Source organism: Hypanus sabinus, unplaced genomic scaffold (genome assembly GCF_030144855.1).
Source record: "Hypanus sabinus isolate sHypSab1 unplaced genomic scaffold, sHypSab1.hap1 scaffold_61, whole genome shotgun sequence".
In the NCBI taxonomy this organism is placed as follows: Eukaryota; Metazoa; Chordata; class Chondrichthyes; order Myliobatiformes; family Dasyatidae; genus Hypanus; species Hypanus sabinus.
The window spans coordinates 1,227,581-1,246,028 of NW_026781466.1; the positions used below are offsets into that span (position 1 = coordinate 1,227,581).

The 18,448-nt window shown below is 44.1% G+C and overlaps 1 protein-coding gene across 2 annotated transcripts; it reads right to left on the bottom strand.

Moving 5' to 3' along the window:
• Positions 1–8,937: 8,937 nt before the first annotated feature.
• Positions 8,938–15,570, bottom strand: LOC132389611 (zinc finger protein 235-like). Of its 2 annotated transcripts, none has more exons than XM_059962116.1 (2): positions 15,412–15,570; positions 8,938–10,327 (listed from the first exon to the last, which is right to left on the bottom strand). In XM_059962116.1, the coding sequence occupies exon 2, from the start codon at positions 9,913–9,915 to the stop codon at positions 8,938–8,940; it is 978 nt and encodes a 325-aa protein (XP_059818099.1). In that variant the 5' UTR covers positions 9,916–10,327; positions 15,412–15,570. The 2 variants fall into 2 exon arrangements, with proteins under 2 accessions (XP_059818099.1, XP_059818101.1); XM_059962118.1 differs by lacking the exon at positions 15,412–15,570 and adding an exon at positions 14,944–14,975.
• Between the last annotated feature and the right edge of the window lie 2,878 nt (positions 15,571–18,448).

An 18,448-nucleotide genomic window follows, 5' to 3' on the forward strand; every position in this document is an offset into this window, starting at 1 on the left:
GTGGAGACCGAAGGGGTGGAGGAAATGAGGACTGGGCAGGAACGTGTGGCTGAGATGGGAGAGCAGCCGCCACCTTGTGATGGTTAGAGGGGCTGAATGGCCTCTTCCTGCTGTTTCTCACTTGATGTTTCAGAGTTCCTGTCCAGCAAGGCTCTGGAGGAATGTAAATAGAAATTAGAGTTTATAAACATAGAACTGATTTAAATGAAACGTGAACATTTCCTGTTTGGGTCTGAATTATGTTTTGGACCTGGTTGGGAATTGAACCAGTGACTCTGTGACCTGGAGATGGAGGGAAAAGGATCGGGGAAGATATGGTGTGGAAAAATAATCATGTATCTGGGGTAAATATGGAATAATGTGGGGAATGCGGTGGATGGGTTTGGCAGCGTGTGAGGGGCGAGGAGCAGAGTCACCGGTTCAGGAGGGAGTCCCTCCACCCGTCAACTGATCCCGTTCCCTGTTCATGTTTTTCTGCAGATCTGCAGCATCTGCGGGTCACTGCTCTACCTATACGTGTAGCTTCATCTTTCCCCGTTCAGACAAGTCAGTGAGATCCGGATCTGTCACGTCCTCTCGTTGTGGGTGGACAATGTTTATTTCTCTGCAACACTTTCTGTTGTTTCATTCCACTGTTTTGTGGTGCTGAAGTGCAGCCAATGTTTCTGGGTGTCTGACCCGTTTATGTGAGAATTTAGCCATTTGTATTTATCTGCGCTTCTCATAAATGTGTAAAGTTTAGTTCAGCTTCACTTCAGAATTTCCAAAGCAACACCCAGTCAGTCAAATTGCTCCACACAATTAAAATAGCTTATTGCATTTTTTCCATTTTTGTACTATATATATGTATATTCATATTTTAAATCACAATTGTTAAAATCTATTGTTCTGAATTAGGTTCTACTGCTGCCGCAGGGACAACGAATTTCATGACACATGCCGGTGCTATTAAACCGGATTCTGATGGGAGACCCACCACCCTGATCCCAGGTACCACAGATCGTAATGTGAGATTGAAGCATTTTCCATATATTTGTATTCCTCAGAAATGACAACAGTTCAGTTTCCTTCTGAGCTTTCAGAGCAGAAGCTCAGTCTGTTTAATATTTCCACACAATTAAAATGGGAAATTTGTTTATTATCATCATGTACTGAGCTGCAGTGAAAATCTTGCCTGACGTACCATCCACACAGATGGATACATTCCAACAGTACATTGAGCTGATATACAACAAAATAATCACTGTAACAAAGCATTATGGCTGCAGAGAAAGTGCAGTGCAGATAGACAAATGGTGCAGGGTCACGTCCAGTTACATTGTGAGGTTGAGTCCATTTTATCATTCATTTGGCTTATAGCTGTAGACAGGAAGCCATACTTCAGCCTGGTGTTACGCACTTTAAGGGTTTTGTATCTCTTCCCCGATGGGGGAGCGGGCTTGCAGCAAGAATGTCCAGGTTATGAGGTTATTTGAGTACATGGCCTGCTTTTCCGAGGGAGTGGAAATGTAGGAAGAGTCCATGGAGTGGAGGCTTGTTTCTCTGATGTTCTCTGCTCTCCAAAGTTCTCTGCCGTTCCTTGCAGTCATGGGCAGAGCAGTAGCCATACGAAGGCGCGAAGTATCGACAAGGAGCTCAGAGACCTCGGCCTTGTGTAGCTGGATCCTGGACTTCCTGTCAGATCGCCGGCAGGTAGTAAGAGTGGGCTCCATCTCCTCTGTCTCTCTGACCCTCAGCACACATACCCCACAGGGTTGTCACTTTGGACCCCTCCTTTACTCTTTGTGCACCCATGACTTGTGTTGCCACCCACAGCTCCAATCTGCTAATTCAATTTTGCTGACAACAGTACATTGATTGGCCTCATCTCAAATACTGATAACAATCAATCAAATGCCTTCTGACAAGGGTCGGTCCAAACAAACTTTTCACGCTTCTTCAGGAGATTGGTCAGAGGAAGAGCAATCGCAGCAGAGTTCTTACGATAATATCTATCCATTCCCAGAAACCTTCTAAGAGCCTTCTCAGCAGTCAGACTTTTGCCCGAACAGGAGCCAACTTGCTTTGACCGACAACAAAGCCAAGACAGGTCACACTGGCATTGCCCAATTCACTCTTAGCCAAGTTAACTGTAAGGTTGTCCTAGGAAAGCCTGTCAAACAGCTTTTCTACTGCAGAGATATGCTCTTCCCAAGTGCCACTCCCTGTAACTAAGTCATCAATATAGGTATCTGTGTGTTCTAACCCTCGAATTACAAAATCAGTCATTCTCTGGGATGTTCCTGGAGCATTTTTCCTTCCAAAAGGCAAAACATTGTATTCATACAACCCAGATGGTGTCACAAATGCAGAAATTTCTCTACCTCGGTCCATCAATGGAACACACCAATACCCTTTCAACAGATCAATCGTTGTAAGAAATTAGCTTTTCCAGCCTTATCGATGCAATCATCCACTCTAGGGATAGGATAGGCATCTGTTTTTGTTACTGTATTTACCTTTCTATAATCAGTGCAAAATCTAACACTACCATCAGGTATGGGCACAATAATACAGGGTGACTCCAATCTCATTTTGAAGGCCTAATAATACCATTCTCCAGCATATACTCAATTCCCTGGTCAGCCAATTTACACTTTTCTACGTTCATGCAATTTGGGTGTTGTTTAATCAGTTTAGCTTGACCAACATCAACGTCATGTACTACGACCGTGGTTTGCTTGGGAACAAAGGGAAATAAATCTTTAAACTTCAGAAATAATTACTTCAGCTGTTAACCATATAACAATCACAGCACGGAAACAGGCCATCTTGGCCCTCCTAGTCCGTGCCGAACCCTTAATCTCACCTAGTCCCACCTACCCGCACTCAGCCCATAACCCTCCACTCCTTTCCTGTCCATATACCTATCCAATTTTACCTTAAATGACACAACTGAACTGGCCTCTACTACTCCTACAGGAAGCTCATTCCACACAGCTATCACTCTTTGAGTAAAGAAATACCCCCTGGTGTTTCCCTTAAACTTCTGCCCCCTAACTCTCAAATCATGTCCTCTAGTTTGAATCTCCCCTACTCTCAATGGAAACAGCCTGTTCACGTCAACTCTATCTATCCCTCTCAAAATTTTAAATACCTCGATCAAATCCCCCCTCAACCTTCTACGCTCCAATGAATAGAGACCTAACTTGTTCAACCTTTCTCTGTAACTTAATTGCTGAAACCCAGGTAATATCCTAGTAAATCGTCTCTGCACTCTCTCTAATTTATTGATATCTTTCCTATAATTCGGTGACCAGAACTGTACACAATATTCCAAATTTGGCCTTACCAATGCCTTGTACAATTTTAACATTACATCCCAACTTCTGTACTCAATGCTTTGATTTATAAAGGCCCGCGTTCCAAAAGCCCTCTTCACCACCCTATCTACATGAGACTCCACTTTCAGGGAACTATGCACAGTTATTCCTAGATCTCCCTGTTCCTCTGCATTCCTCAATGTCCTACCATTTACTCTGTATGTTCTATTTGGATTATTCCTGCCAAAATGTAGAATCTCTCACTTCTCAGCATTAAACTCCATCTGCCAACGTTCAGCCCATTCTTCTAACCGGCATAAATCTCCCTGCAAGCTTTGAAAATCCACCTCATTATCCACAACACCTCCTACCTTAGTATCATCGGCATACTTACTAATCCAATTTACCACCGCATCATCCAGATCATTTATGTATATCACAAACAACATTGGGCCCAAAACAGATCCCTGAGGCACCCCGCTAGTCACCGGCCTCCATCCCAATAAACAATTATCCACCACTACTCTCTGGCATCTCCCATCTAGCCACTGTTGAATCCATTTTATTACTCCAGCATTAATACCTAACGACTGAACATTCTTAACTAACCTTCCATGTGGAACTTTGTCAAAGGCTTTGCTGAAGTCCATATAGACTACATCCACTGCCTTACCCTCGTAACTTCTTCAAAAAATTCAATAAGGTTTGTCAAACATGACCTTCCACGCACAAATCCATGCTGGCTACTTCTAATCAGATCCCGTCTATCCAGATAATTATAAATACTATCTCTAAGAATACTTTCCATTAATTTACCCACCACTGATGTCAAACTGACAGGTCTATAATTGCTAGGCTTCCTTCTAGAACCCTTTTTAAACAATGGAACCACATGAGCAATACGCCAATCCTCCGGCACAATCCCCGTTTCTAATGACATATTAAAGATCTCCGTCAGAGCTCCTGCTATTTCTACACAAACTTCCCTCTAGGTCCTGGGGAATATCCTGTCAGGACCCGGAGATCTATCCACTTTTAAATTTCTTAAAAGCGCCGGTACCTCCACCTCTTTAATTGTCATAGGTTCCATAACTTCCTTACTTGTTTCCCACACCTTAGACAATTCAATATCCTTCTCCTTAGTGAATACCGAAGAGAAGAAATCATTCAAAATCTCTCCCATCTCCTTCGGTTCCACACATAGCTGACCACTCTGATTCTCTAAGGGGTCAATTTTATCCCTCACTATCCTCTTGCTTTTAATATAACTGTAGAAACCTTTCAGATTTACTTTCACCTTATTTGCCAAACCAACCTCGTATCTTCTTTTAGCTTTTCTAATCTCTTTCTTAAGATTCCTTTTACATTCTTTATATTCCTCGAGCAATTCCTTTACTCCATGCTGCCTATATCTATTGTAGACATCCTTCTTTTTCTGAACCAAATTTCTAATATCCCTTGAAAACCATGGTGCTCTCAAATCTTTAACCTTTCCTTTCACCCTAACAGGAACATAAAGATTCTGTACCCTCATAATTTCACCCTTAAATGACCTCCATTTCTCTATTACATCCTTCCCATAAAACAACTTGACCCAATCCACTCTCTCTAAATCCCTTCGCATCCCCTCAAAGTTAGGCTTTCTCCAATCAAAAATCTCAACTCTAGGTCCAGTTCTGTCCTTCTCCATAATTATATTGAAGCTAATGCTATTGTGATCAATGGACCTGAAGTGCTCCCCAACACATACATCTGTCAGCTGACCTATCGCATTCCCTAACAGGAGATCCAACACTGCCCCATCTCTAGTCGGTACTTCTATGTATTGTTGCAAAAAACTATCCTGCACACATTTCACAAACTCTAAACCATCCAGCCCTTTTACAGAATGAGCTTCCCAGTCTACGTGTGGAAAATTAAAATCTTCCACAATCACCACCTTGTGTTTACTACAAATATCTGCTATCTCCTTACACATTTGCTCTTCCAACTCACGCGCCCCATTAGGTGGCCTATAATACACTCCTATCAGTGTTACTGCACCTTTCCCATTCTTCAATTCCACCCAAATGGCCTCCCTAGAAGAGCTCTCTAATCTATCCTTCCAAAGCACCGCCATAAGATTTTCTCGGACAAGCAAGTTGTTGTTGCTTTGGCTGCAGATGAGACAACCTGTTAGCAATGTTTTCTGGAACAACCGAGTTCATTAGCCTAACTGGGACCATGTTTGGCTTGTAAAAAGTCTCAGACAAGTCAATTGTTTCATTCTCAGGGTTGCCAGTTTCATTTGTTTTGACAACAACACACACAGATGGTACCTACTTGTTCAAAAAAGGTTTTATCATATTTATGTGTACCACCTGTGTTAGTTCACCGTCAGTTGGGTGTTTTAATAACATAATTCACATCATTAATTTGGGAGACTATTTCAAATGGTCTATTGAATTTCGCCTGAAGTGGATTCGTCAACATAAGGCAAGTACCTTATCTCCCACCTGGTATTTTCTTTCGCGAGCCCTGTTATCAAACCAACACTTCATTTTGTTTTGAGAAATCTTTAAGTTTTGTCTCACTGGATTACAGGTTTGGTGTAGTTTATTTCTGAACTTCAAAATATAGTCTAACGAGTTAACATCAATCCATGTTTCTTTTAACAAGGTCAAAGGTCACTCTGCGACCAAATACAAGTTCAAATGGAGTAAAGCCCAGTGATTCCTGTACTGACTCTCTTTCTGTGGACAAAAGCAAATGTATTCTTTCATCCCAGTCTTTTCCATTTTCAACACAATATGTCTTAATCATTGTTTTGAGGGTAGAATGAAATCTTTCTAAAGCCCCTTGTGATTCTGTATGGTATGCAGGTGATGCAATTTGTTTTGCTCCCAGTTCTACCTGCTGGAATAATCCAAATGTAAAATTACATCCTTGATCAGACTGGATTTCTTTAGGCAAATCGAATAATGTGGAAATCTTGGTGAGAGCCTTCGCCACAGTTTTAGCTTTAATATGTATGAGAGGTATTGCCTCTGGGAATCTGGATGTGGTACACAAAATAGTTAGCAGATACTGATGGCCAGCTTTGGTCTTTGGCAATGGGCCAACACAATCCACTATAACTTTGGAAAAAGGGTTCACTGAATGCAGGTTCAGGCCACTGGGGTGAGCTCATTAGGTTTACCCACAACTTGACAAGTACCTTTTGGAAACTCTTATTCAGGGTAAACATAACTTTATGAGTTAAAGCAAACTGATCTGCTAATCCAGCAGATTCCTCCATAGTGGCAGCATCATTTCCATCTAAATACATCTTTCTGTCATCAGGGACACACCTTCTGAATTCTTCAATTAAAACCAACTCTTTCAAGCTGTTAAAATCATCATTTACATGTTCAGATGTGCACCAGCGGTCAAAACACACAAATTTCTCGTAAGCAAATTCTGTATGTCTGGTTCACAGTTTTCTTCAAATTTCTAAACTTTTGCCTGTCTGCTTCTGGGACCAACTCATAAGCTTTGAGCACAGCCTGTTTCACTATGTCATAATATGTGGTGCGTGACCATGTGGTTAAGGTGTTGAACTAGCAATCTGAAAGTCATGAGTTTGAGCCTCAGCCAAGGCAGCTTGTGTGTCCTTGAGCAAAGCACTGAACCACACACAGCTCCTGCACATTTATAGCCCAGTGGCGATGATTGGGGAAGCATAAATAAATAAATAATAAGCTGCTTCAGCGCTGTCAAAGCAGAATAGGCTTGCTCAGCCTTCCCCTTAATTACACTTAGTAAGAGTATTTTCTTACTGCTTTTCTGTCTCTCCAGCCTGAAATTGCCTCTGCCTCCATCTTTAATTTTTCTCACTTGTACTGGAGCTCAAGCTCACTAGGTTTACGTTCAGGAAACACCTCCAACTCCTCCACTTTAAACACCCCCTCAGATACATAATGTTCAGCTATTATCCTCTGCATCTGTGCCCTCCTCATTGTCAATTTCACCTTAGCAAATATTAACACTTTAGCAATACTCAATAACTCAATCCTTCTGGTGTCTTCTAATGCCTGAGAGGTTCACACTTCCAGATATCTATCAACATCCATTGCTGCAGATTTTCCACACACAAATAAATCAAAAGGGATTTATCCAATGAAATCGATATTAAATCAATCCTTAAATTTGTTCATATCCCAGACGCAGGCCCCATTTTGTTACAAACCATAACGCTTTAAAAAAGAACCAGCAGCAACAGACTACTCCCAGTGGCCATACATTTTATTTCCACATCCCATTCCCATTCTGATATGTCTATCCATGGCCTCCTCTACTGTCAAAATTAATCCAAACACAGGTTGGAGGAACAACACCTTATATACTGGCTGGGTAGCCTCCAACCTGATGGGATGAACATTGACTTCTCTAACTTCCGTTAATGCCCCTCTTCCACTTCTTACCCCATCACTGACATATTTAATTGTTTGCCTGTTTTCCATGTCTCTCTGGTGCTTTCCCCGCACCTTACTTTCTCCTGAGGCCTCCTGTCCAATGATTCTTTCCCATCTCCAGCTCTGTATCACGTTCGCCAATCACCTTTCCAGTTCTTAGCTTCATCCCACCAACTCCTGTCTCCTATCATTTCGCATTTCACCCTCCCCCCACTACTTTCAAATCTCTTTGTATCTTTCCTTTCAGTTAATCCTGACGAAGGGTCTCAGCCTGAAACATCGACATTTCTTCTCCTTATAGATACTGCCTCGCTTGCTGGGTTCCACCAGCATTTTGTGTGTGTTGTTTGAATTTCCAGCATCTACAGATTTCCTCATGAGTGTTATGTGTATAAATCTGTAGAAATAAAACTCCCAAACTATTGAGCTCGGGGGAAACAAGGCTTGGAGTCTTGAGATGGTAAAGTATGAAAGTTCAGTTCAACTACAGAATAAGTGATGAGAGAGAGATATTTGTAATCCAGGGTAAATGTTGAGAGAAGGCCATTATGTCATATTCCACAGGTTCCATGGTGGTAAAACGAGACCAACAGTCGCTGTAGATTTTATCTGTCATCCTTCCAAATCCACATACTAATTATCACCCGAAGTGACTTGTCATAAGGGGTATCATCTTCAAGTGAACTACCACACCACAGCCAGGCAAGGGTTAACACATAAGTGGTCTCCACAGGATACCCCAAATCAGATCCTCTGCTATGGATCAAATGAGGTGACAACCACACATTCGATGTATGGTGAATCGATAATTTGTCCACCCTTGTGTGCGAAGGAAGGTTCCAAACAGTGACCCTTGGCCACTAGTTCCCTGGTTTCAATTCTTCCATTTTTCCTCCTTTGTCTCTATCTGTCTCTGAGTGTCTGTGTCCTCGGTTAAAACTAAACAAGCTGCACGCGATGTAAACAAGCTGCAAGTCAGACACATTTGCCTTCTTAATCTCTCTCTCTCTCTCTCTCTCTCCACAGCAAACAAAACCTAGAGATTCATAACAATGGCCACTCCTCATTGTGAACTGATGGTGTGCCAGTAGGTGGGATGACTGAGTGAATCCTTTCCCACATTCTCAGCAGGTGAATGGCCTTTCTCTAGTGTGAACTCGTTGATGTCTCTGTAGGGTGAATGTCTGAGTGAATCCCTTCCCTCAGACTGAGCAGGTGAACGGCTTCTCCCCAGTGTGAACTTGCTGATGTACCAGCAGGGTAGATGACTGAGTGAATCCCTTTCCACAAATTGAGCAGGTGAATGGCTTCGCCTCGGAGTGAACTCGCTGGTGACTCCGTAGGTGGGATGACTGAGTGAATCCCTTCCCACATTCGGAGCAGCTGAACGGCCTCTCCCCAGTGTGAACTCGCTGATGAATCAGAAGGGTGGAAGAGTCAGAGAATCCCTTCCCACAGACTGAGCAGGTGAACGGCTTCTCCCCAGTGTGAACTCGCTGGTGTTTCAGTAGGGTAGCTAACTGAGTGAATCCCTTCTCACAGACTGAACAGGTGAACGGCTTCTCCCCAGTGTGAACTCGCTGATGTACCAGTAGGGCAGATGACTGTGTAAATCCTTTCCCACACTCTGAGCAGGTGAACGGCTTCTCCCCAGTGTGAACTCGCTGGTGTACCAGTAGGTTAGATGACTGATTAAATCTCTTCCCACATTCTGAACAGGTGAACGGCTTCTCCCCAGTGTGAACTCGCTGGTGACTCTGTAGGGTAGTTAACTGAGTGAATCCCTTCTCACAGACTGAGCAGGTGAACAGCTTCTCCCCAGTGTGAACTCGCTGGTGTCTCTGTAGGGTAGCTAACTGAGTGAATCCCTTCTCACAGACTGAGCAGGTGAACGGCTTCTCCCCAGTGTGAACTCGCTGATGACTCTGTAGGTGGGATGACTGAGTAAATCTCTTCCCACATTCTGAACAGGTGAATGGCTTCTCCGCCGGGCGAACTCGCTGGTGTCTCTGTAGGGTAGCTAAATGAGTGAATCCCTTCTCACAGACTGAGCAGGTGAACGGCTTCTCTCCAGTGTGAACTCGCTGATGTACCAGTAGGGTAGATGACTGTGTAAATCCTTTCCCGCACTCTGAGCAGGTGAACGGCTTCTCCCCAGTGTGAACTCGCTGGTGAGCCATCAGGTCAGATAACTGAGTGAATCCTTTTCCCAGAAATTCAGCAGTTGACCAGCCTCTGCCCGGTGTGGTGTGAACTGATTGGTGTGTCCACAGGTGGGAAGACCGACTGAATCCCTTCTCACACACAGAACAGGTGAATGGCCTTGTCCAGTGTGAACTTGCTGATGTACCTTCAGTTGCGATGACCGGGTGAATCCATTCCCACTGTCTGAGCAGGTGAAAGGCCTTTCTCCTGTGTAAATTACAGGCGTGCCAGTTGGTCAAATGACCGAGAGGATCCCTCCCCACAGTCTGAGCAGGAAGGGTGGTCAATTGGATCCCTTGCTCCACTTCTTAAATATCTAGGCAGAGACAACAAAACTGTTGTGCCGTGTTTGAGCTTCCTGAAGACGAATTCCTTCTCATTTTTAACCTGTAAAAAGATTTACAAACTCCATCAATGGGTGTAGGACAACATTTCTGATGAGATTACTTGAGTTGCCAAGGCTTGATCTGGTATCACACTGTTACAGTGAGGTTCTACCCAAGCTGGACAGAGAAATCATCTCCTGACTGGGCAGAGTGCTGGTATCTGGAATGACCATCAATTCTCTGATGCTCTTCCTGTCTCTATAAGAATGGGGCATTTCTGCCGTCTCCAATCTGTGCCCTGGCTCAGTTTGACTATCTCCGTTGGTATTATTCCCTGTTCCCACTGAGCTGCATGGGTTCCTGGCCCCTCAGTAACTGAAACACTCGCACGCAAATAGTTTTTCTTCTTTTATGTATTATTAACTTAAAGTGTCACAGTTTTAACGCCACATAAAAATTCCCGCTGAAATGACTGGTTGGTTCACACAGCTGTCAAAAGGGGTTAGAGTGAATTTTTGTATTATTTCAGGTTCTTGTCACAATCATAGAAAATTTCAACATGGAAACAGGCCCTTTGGGCCATCTAGTTTGTGCTGAACTATTTAAACAGCCCACTCCCACACCTCTACCATCCAGGTACCAACACAAACCTCTTAAATGTTGAAGTCGAGCTCGCATGCACCACTTGTGCTGGCTGCTCATTCCACAGCCGGATAACCGTCTGTGTGAAGAAGTTTCCCCTCATGTTCCCCTTAACATTTCACCTTTCACCCTGAACCCATGGCCTCTGGTTGTTGTCCCACCCAATCTTCATGGAACAAGCCAGCTTGCATTATCACTATCTGTGCCTCTCTATCACAATCAAATCTCCCCTCAATCATCTGCATTCCAAGGAATAAAGTCCGGATTTGTTCAATATTTTCTTTAACCCAAATCCTCCAGACATGGCAACATCCTTGTGAATTTTCTCTGAAATCTCTGAACTTCTTTTACAACTTTCCTGTAGGTAGGTGACCAAAACTGTACACAATACTCCAAATTAGGCCTCACCAATGTCTTCTAGAAGTCAACCGAACATCCATCTATTGTTATCAGTACTTTGGTTCATGAAGGGCAATGGGCTGAAATCATTCTTTCCATCCCTATCTACCTGTGATACCACTTTCAGTGAATTAAGGACTTGTATTCCCAGGTTCCTTTCTTCTACAACACTCCTCCGTGCCCGACCATTCACTCTGAAAGATCTCCCTTGGTAGTGCAACAACTCACACTGGACTGCATGAAATTCCATTTTCCATTTCTAAAACCATTTTCCCACCTGGTCCAGATCGCACTGCAAGCCATGATAGTCTTCTTGCACTCCGCTGAACCCCCAGTCTTGTTGTCATCCACAAATTTGCTGATTCAGTTAACCACACTATCATCCAGATTACTGATATAGATGACAAACAACAACAGTTCCAGCACTGATCCCTGTGGTAACCACTAGCCACAGGCCTCCAGTCAGAGAGGCAACCATCTGCTACCACACTCTGGCTTCTCCCAAAGACAGTGTCTCATCCAATTTACTGTCTCATCGAGAATGCTGAGTGACTGAACCTTCTTGACCAACCTCCCATATGAGACATTGTCAAGTGCCTTGCTGAAGTCCATGTAGACAACATCCACTGCCTTGCCTTCATCCACTTCCCTGATAACGTCCTCGAGAGACTCTATAAGATTGGCGAGAGCCATGCTGTCTATCCTTTATCAGTCCACACCTATCCAAATACTTACAGTATATACCTGGTTCCTGCACACACATTCCAATAACTTTCCCAGTTCTGATGTCAAGCCCACCAACGTATAATTTCCTAGTTTATTTTTACAGCCTTTCTTGAACATCAGAACAACATTGTCTGTCCTCTAATCCTCCAGTACCTCACCTGTCACTGAGGATGATTTAAATATCTGTGCTAAGGCCCCGATAATTTCTGCACTTGTCTTCCGCAGGGTCCTAGTGAACAACTTGTCAGGCCCTGGGGATTGATTCACACTAATTTGCCTCAAACCCCTCCACCTCTGTAATCTGTACAGGGTCCATGAAGTTGATGCGGCTTTGCCTCACTTCTATAGACTCTGTGTTCATCTCTTGAGTAAATATGGATGCAAAAAAAATCTCCACAAGTCTATGTTATCCCTTCATATGGATTACCATTCTGATCTTCCAGAGAATTAATTTTTTCCCTTGTAATATTTTTGCTCTTAACATGTCTGCAGAATCCCTGAGGATTCTCCTTCACTTTGTCTGCAGGGGCAACCTCATGCCTTCTTTTATTTCTTTCGTAAGTGTTCACTTGAATTTCCTGTATTTCATAAGTACCCCATTTGTTCCTATCTGCCTGTACCTGGTATGCACCTCCTTTTTATTGATCTGGGAGAGGAAAGCCAAAGGGGTGATAGATCTGCATGGTGGGAGGTGGGGGTAAGGAGGGTTAAACTAAAGTTGCAGGGGGAATGGGAGCCTGAATAACAGAACAGAGAGTGGAGAATTTGTGGAGACAGATGTTGTTCAGGCCTCAGACAAAGTCAGGAATGAAAAAGTTGAGCGTGGTGCAGTGAATATGCTGAGCCCTGTATATTTCAATACAAGGAGCAGCGTAGGAAAGGCGGATGTGTTCAGGGCATGGATCAATACCTGGAATCAACACTAGGATCTGGCAACTGTGGACTGGGACAGGCTGCTTTATGGCAAAGGTGTGCTTGGTAAATGGGAGGCCTTCAAAGCAAAATTTTGAAATTAGTAAGCGGGTATGTCAGAATAAAAGGTAAAGATAGAAACTGTAGGGAAACTTGAACTGCAAGAGATATTCAGACCCTGGTAAAGCACAAAATGGAATTACATAACAGGGATAGGCAGTCAGTTCCTTATGGAGTATAAGAAATGCAACAGAACACATAAGAAATCAATCAGGATGGCTAAAAGATGGCATGAGGTTGCTGTCACAGAAGAGATGAAGGATAATCCTCAGGGATTCTAGTGATAGATTAAGAGCAAAAGGTTTGCAAGGCACAAAGTTGGTCCTTTGGAAGTCCAGAATGGCAATCCACGTGTGGAACCAAAGCAGATGGGGGAGATCTTAAATATTTTTCAAACTCTATTTACCCAGGAGATGGACAAAGGGTCTATGGGATTGTGGAAAAGCGGCATTAACCATTTCAACCCTGGGGGAAAAAACACTTCTCTGGCCACTCACACGCTCAATACCTCTCATCATTTTATACACCAAAAAATGTCTCTAAATATAAACAAGGAAATTATACATTGCACAATCTACTTTCCATGATTCAGTACATTTACACAGACAGGTGTGTATAAAGGGCCCAACGAATATCAGCGACAAAAAGGCCCAACCACAAACTGTTCCTGCTGCTACCATCCAGGAAACGGTATCACAGCAAAAGGAGCAACAGGCCCCGGGACATCATCTTCCACCAGGCCATCAGACTGATTAATTCATGCTGATACAATTGCATTTCGATGTTGTATTGACTGTCCTATGTACAAACTATCTATTATAAATTACTATAAATTAAACATTGCCCATTTAGATGATGTAAGGTAAATATTACTACTCATGTTTATGAAATATGTATTTAATAAAGTCAATTCAATTCACCCTCTCCACTATCTGTTCTGTCATTCTTCAACTTATTTTAACCACATCACCCCCTCCCCTGCTCACTACCACTAGCAAGTCTTACCACTAGGATATTTGTCCCCTCTTGTTCTGTTCCTCTAACTAACGAAACCCCTATCAGTCTTTTGACTTTCATCTGCCAGGTAATTACCCCCACAGCTTCTGAAGTGGTCCACCTGTTGTTGTGTGAAATGGCCACAAGAGTACTCTGCGATGCCTATTTAACCTCATTCCCCTTCCTGACTCTCACCCAGTTTCCTGTGTCCTGCACCTTGGGAGTAACTCACCTCTCTTCATGTCATATCTATCACCCCCTCCAACTGCTGGATGATATGGAATTCACCCATTTCAAGCAGCTCATTGAAGTGCAGGGTTACAAGTTGCAGCTGGATGCACATCTTGTAGGGGAGGGCATCAGGGACACTGCAGGTCTCCCCTCCTTCCCTCGAATACCCCTCTAATTTGTAATAACTAGTGTGCAGATAAATCTTGGGACTGTGTATTTTTTACCCAGTGACAGCTAGCAAATCACTGTCAATAGGAACTTTGATCTCCTCTGGGTTTGATCGAGTTCATCTGCACTCTCACACAACCTATGTAGCAGGCCTGTAACAGGAAATGCAGGAGTTTCTCACCAAAGCTTTTGCACATTGTCCATATGTGGTTTGCTTGCTAAATTACGCTTTAAGAAGTCAGATTTCCAAATATCACTCCACTTCCTCCCACTTGCAAATTCTCCAGCAACTTTTGCATCACCAAAATGCAAACAGGCATCACTAGTTTCTGTGTTCTACATATATATTCCCCCTGAACCCGTCCCCAATGACTGACGGTGGTGAACTCAGTGATGGCAATGCCAATGAATATGAAGGGAAGGGCAGTAGTCTGTCTCCCTGGAGTCTGGCACATTTCTGATGTGAAAGCTACTTGTTGCCCAGGGCAAAGGTGCTTGATATCATTGCGAACCCAGAGAGAATGGGACAAAACATGTTCTCACCGGTAGAAAAGTCCAGAGCAAGAGGAGGTAAAGGAAGCAACACACACAAAATACTGGAGGAGCTCAGCAGGCCAGGCAGCATCTATGGAAAAGAGTACGAATGGTGAGTTCCACCGGCATTTTGTGTGTATTGTTTGGATTTCCAGCACCTGCAGATTTTCTCTTGTTAGTAATTGGAGGTAGAACAAAGGCGATTTTCTCAACTTGTGATGTAAAAGATTTTGTTCCCTTTCTCCGAGTTCCTAATCCTTGCGTTTAGATAGCTGGAGCTCAGCTCTGTCTGAGAGATCCATCTGTTCCCATTCCCTCATCAGCCGGAAGCTCCCCGGGGCCCGTGTACGGGTCGTGGGGCTGAGAGAGAGGGAAGAGGGCAGGACTGTCTCGGGATTGCTGCCCACGGTGTCCGAAATTCAGAGGAATTATCCCGAAATCGGTATTTAAGATAAAAACACGGTTAATCGCTCTTACCTGCAACCGACATTTTCAAATCCTTCTGTGCACTGCGCGCATGCGTGAAACTCAGGGACGGCCTCAGCCTGACGCCTGCGCATTTAATCGGCGCTTCAGCGCCGGCGAAATTCTGAACGCATGGCCATATGGGTAATCACGGTGCCATTAAACATTTCTGCAAGCACCGGTTCAATGTCCATACCTCATTTTTTTTTTATCTTGGGTATAGAAAAAATCTGCAGCTGTTTTAACGCAGAAAGCGGCTCCCATAAGCAATATACTCAATATCAACGTGTATCTAATGCCAAAGTAAAATGCAGATATAAAACATAGGAGATTCTGCAGTTGCTGGAAATACTGAGAAAACATTTTCTATGTATTCCTCTCCAAAATTTCTGCCTTATCTGTTGATTTCCACCTGTGTTTTGCAGAAATTAACCACCTTTTTTTCGATCAACCAGTTTCCAAATGCTTCTAATCTTTCACTTTTAACCACATCGTGCTCGTCTTATTCGTCCTCCTCCTCTGGACCCCATCTCTCTCTGGAGCCCCTGACTCAGGCTGGCAAATCTTCGGTTTCTGACTCTGCACCATCGAAGATTCACTCGTTAGTCTGCTGTCAGACTTTAGAGGTGCATTGTGTTACGAGACCGCAGGTTCGCTTACTGTGAGTGTCGCTTTAAGTGGCTGAGTGAGGCGGGGCTGTGACGTCAGACACAAGCTGCGGCAGCCTGAGGGAGCGGGAGCGGGAGAGGGAGACAAGCTGTTGGAACTTCAGCGTGTGCCTGCTATAGGCTGCAACTCTTCCATGCCCAAAAGGTTGGGTTGATCTGATCATCGGCACGTAGTGCACATCGGATGTGTGACTGTCACTTCGTATCATCCATATGTGTGGATTTGCTGGAGTACCCGTGGTATCACTTTTGTCGGCCCTTACCTGGAATCGGGGTGTTCTGTGGTAACCACTTGAAGACGATATTCCTGTCACTGTCACCTGGTGATATTTCTAAGTGGATTTCGGAACTAATCGACGGATAAGATCTTTGGCGACTGTTATTTCGTTTACCCAGAGTGGAATGTGTGTGGAATTCTTCGTAATTGCCTTCTCTCTACATTCCCTTTCTTAGTAACTACGCTATACAGCAATATAAATGCAGATATATCAAACAGGTTAGCAATAATTGTGTGTGTGTGTGTGTAAGTAGGAAAGCCAAGCTTCTTCACGCCTCTGGGTGAATGGATACCATCTTCCGGTGATGAGTGAAGTTCGGTTCAGTTCGTGGGATTGAGTCGAGTAGTGATGGAGAGAGAGAGAGGGAGAGTTTTGAGTCTTCAGGTAAGCTGACGCCGTCGTCCTCCGAAATCCTTTGGAAGTTACCGACTGTGACACTACAAACGGGACCGTTCTTCTGTGGTGGAGTTATTAACCCAGGCGAGGGATGGACACACGAATAACTCCCCACCGGTCACAGCCTTTTCACACTGCGAGAGCCACTGATCGATGCTCCGGATCGATCGCCCAAAGCCCAACTTTTTCTGTGGACACAACAAAGCTCATTCAGTGTCCAAAACCATGTGTCTGGAGGTCTGTCAGCGGACCTCCTACTTATCTCACCGCGCTGAGCCCCAGCTGTCCATCAAACAGTTCCTCCCTTCTCTCTCTGTAAGAACACAGAAGCTGACAATGTCCTTGTAAAAGTGTCAACAAGCTTACAGAGAAACCATTACACCATCTCCGAGCAGTCTTTCTCTCTCTCTCTCTCTCCCCTCCCCCCTCTCCCTCTCCCTCTCTCCAACAAGGTGTTCGGTGTTGAACAACATCTCCCTCTCTCTTTTCAAAAACACAGTTCGTAGGGGTAATTCAGGACCCCGTCACAATACTAATAAAGATAGTGATTTTAACATCGAAACCAGACTCCGTTAGTGACCTATTGCTGCTGGTACGTAACAATTGTGCTGTCTGAGGCACAGTCCTTTAAAATTGGTGAAAATTACCTAAAACATTGAAAAGAGCGGAGAAGAAGGTTTAACCATCTTCGTCCGGAGCCCTGAACAACGTCACAACCACAGTGAGCTCATCGTCTTGTTCAGCCCGGAGAAAATCATGCAGGGAATTCATGCAGGTGTATGAGATGATGAGAGGCATTGGTCGTGTGGATAGTCAGAGGCTTTTTCCCAGGGCAGAAACGGCTAACATGAGGGGGAATTGGTTTACGCTGCTTGAGAGTAGGTACAGAGGAGATGTCAGAGCTAAGTTTTTTAAGCAAAGAGTGGTGTGAGTGTGGAATGCACAGCCAGCGACGGTGGTAGAGGCGGATACAAAAGGGTCTGTTAAGAGACTCTTGGATAGGTACATGGAGCTTAGGAAAATAGATGGCTATGCGGTAGGGTAATTTTAAGCAATTTCTAGAGTAAGTTACATGGTCGGTACAACATTGTGGGCCAAAGTATCGATAATATGTTGTAGATTTCTGTGATTCTATGACATTCAAGGGAAATCTCCTATCCCACGGAGTGGTGACTAGTTGCAACCTGTCATCTCAGGGAGAGTGAGAGGGCAGCGGCAGGGATAGATTTTCATATACTGATATGGAACAGAAACATGGGCAGGGACCAGCTGGGCTGAGTGGACCTCTCAAGCGAGACACGGGATTTGATACAGAACTGATTTATCATTCACAGATCCACAATATTAAACACCAGTCTAGTTTAAGGCTAACATCAGCAGAACCGACTCCTCCAATGCTCAGTGACCAGGGTTCAGTCCTGGGTGCGATGAGCAGCCGCAAGAACTGCAGAATCTGACAGTGACAGTCCCTCATGAACCTGCAGCTGCCTTCAGTCACCGTGATGGTTAAACATTTAACACGGAGCTGATTTGTACTTCCACCCTGATGTGAAGTTGCTGGTATTGCAGCAGCTGGGATGATTGAGTGAAACTCTTTGCTCACTCCGGAAACAAAAGTGGCCTCTATTTATTGTGAACTCACCGGAGCATCACAAGGTGGATTAACTGAATGAGTCTCTTCGCACACACGGAGCAGGTGAACGGCCG

Coding starts and splice junctions, on each gene's coding strand:
- LOC132389611 (XM_059962116.1), bottom strand. CDS start 9,915: ATGGCTCACCAGCGAGTTCACACTGGGGAGAAGCCGTTCACCTGCTCA.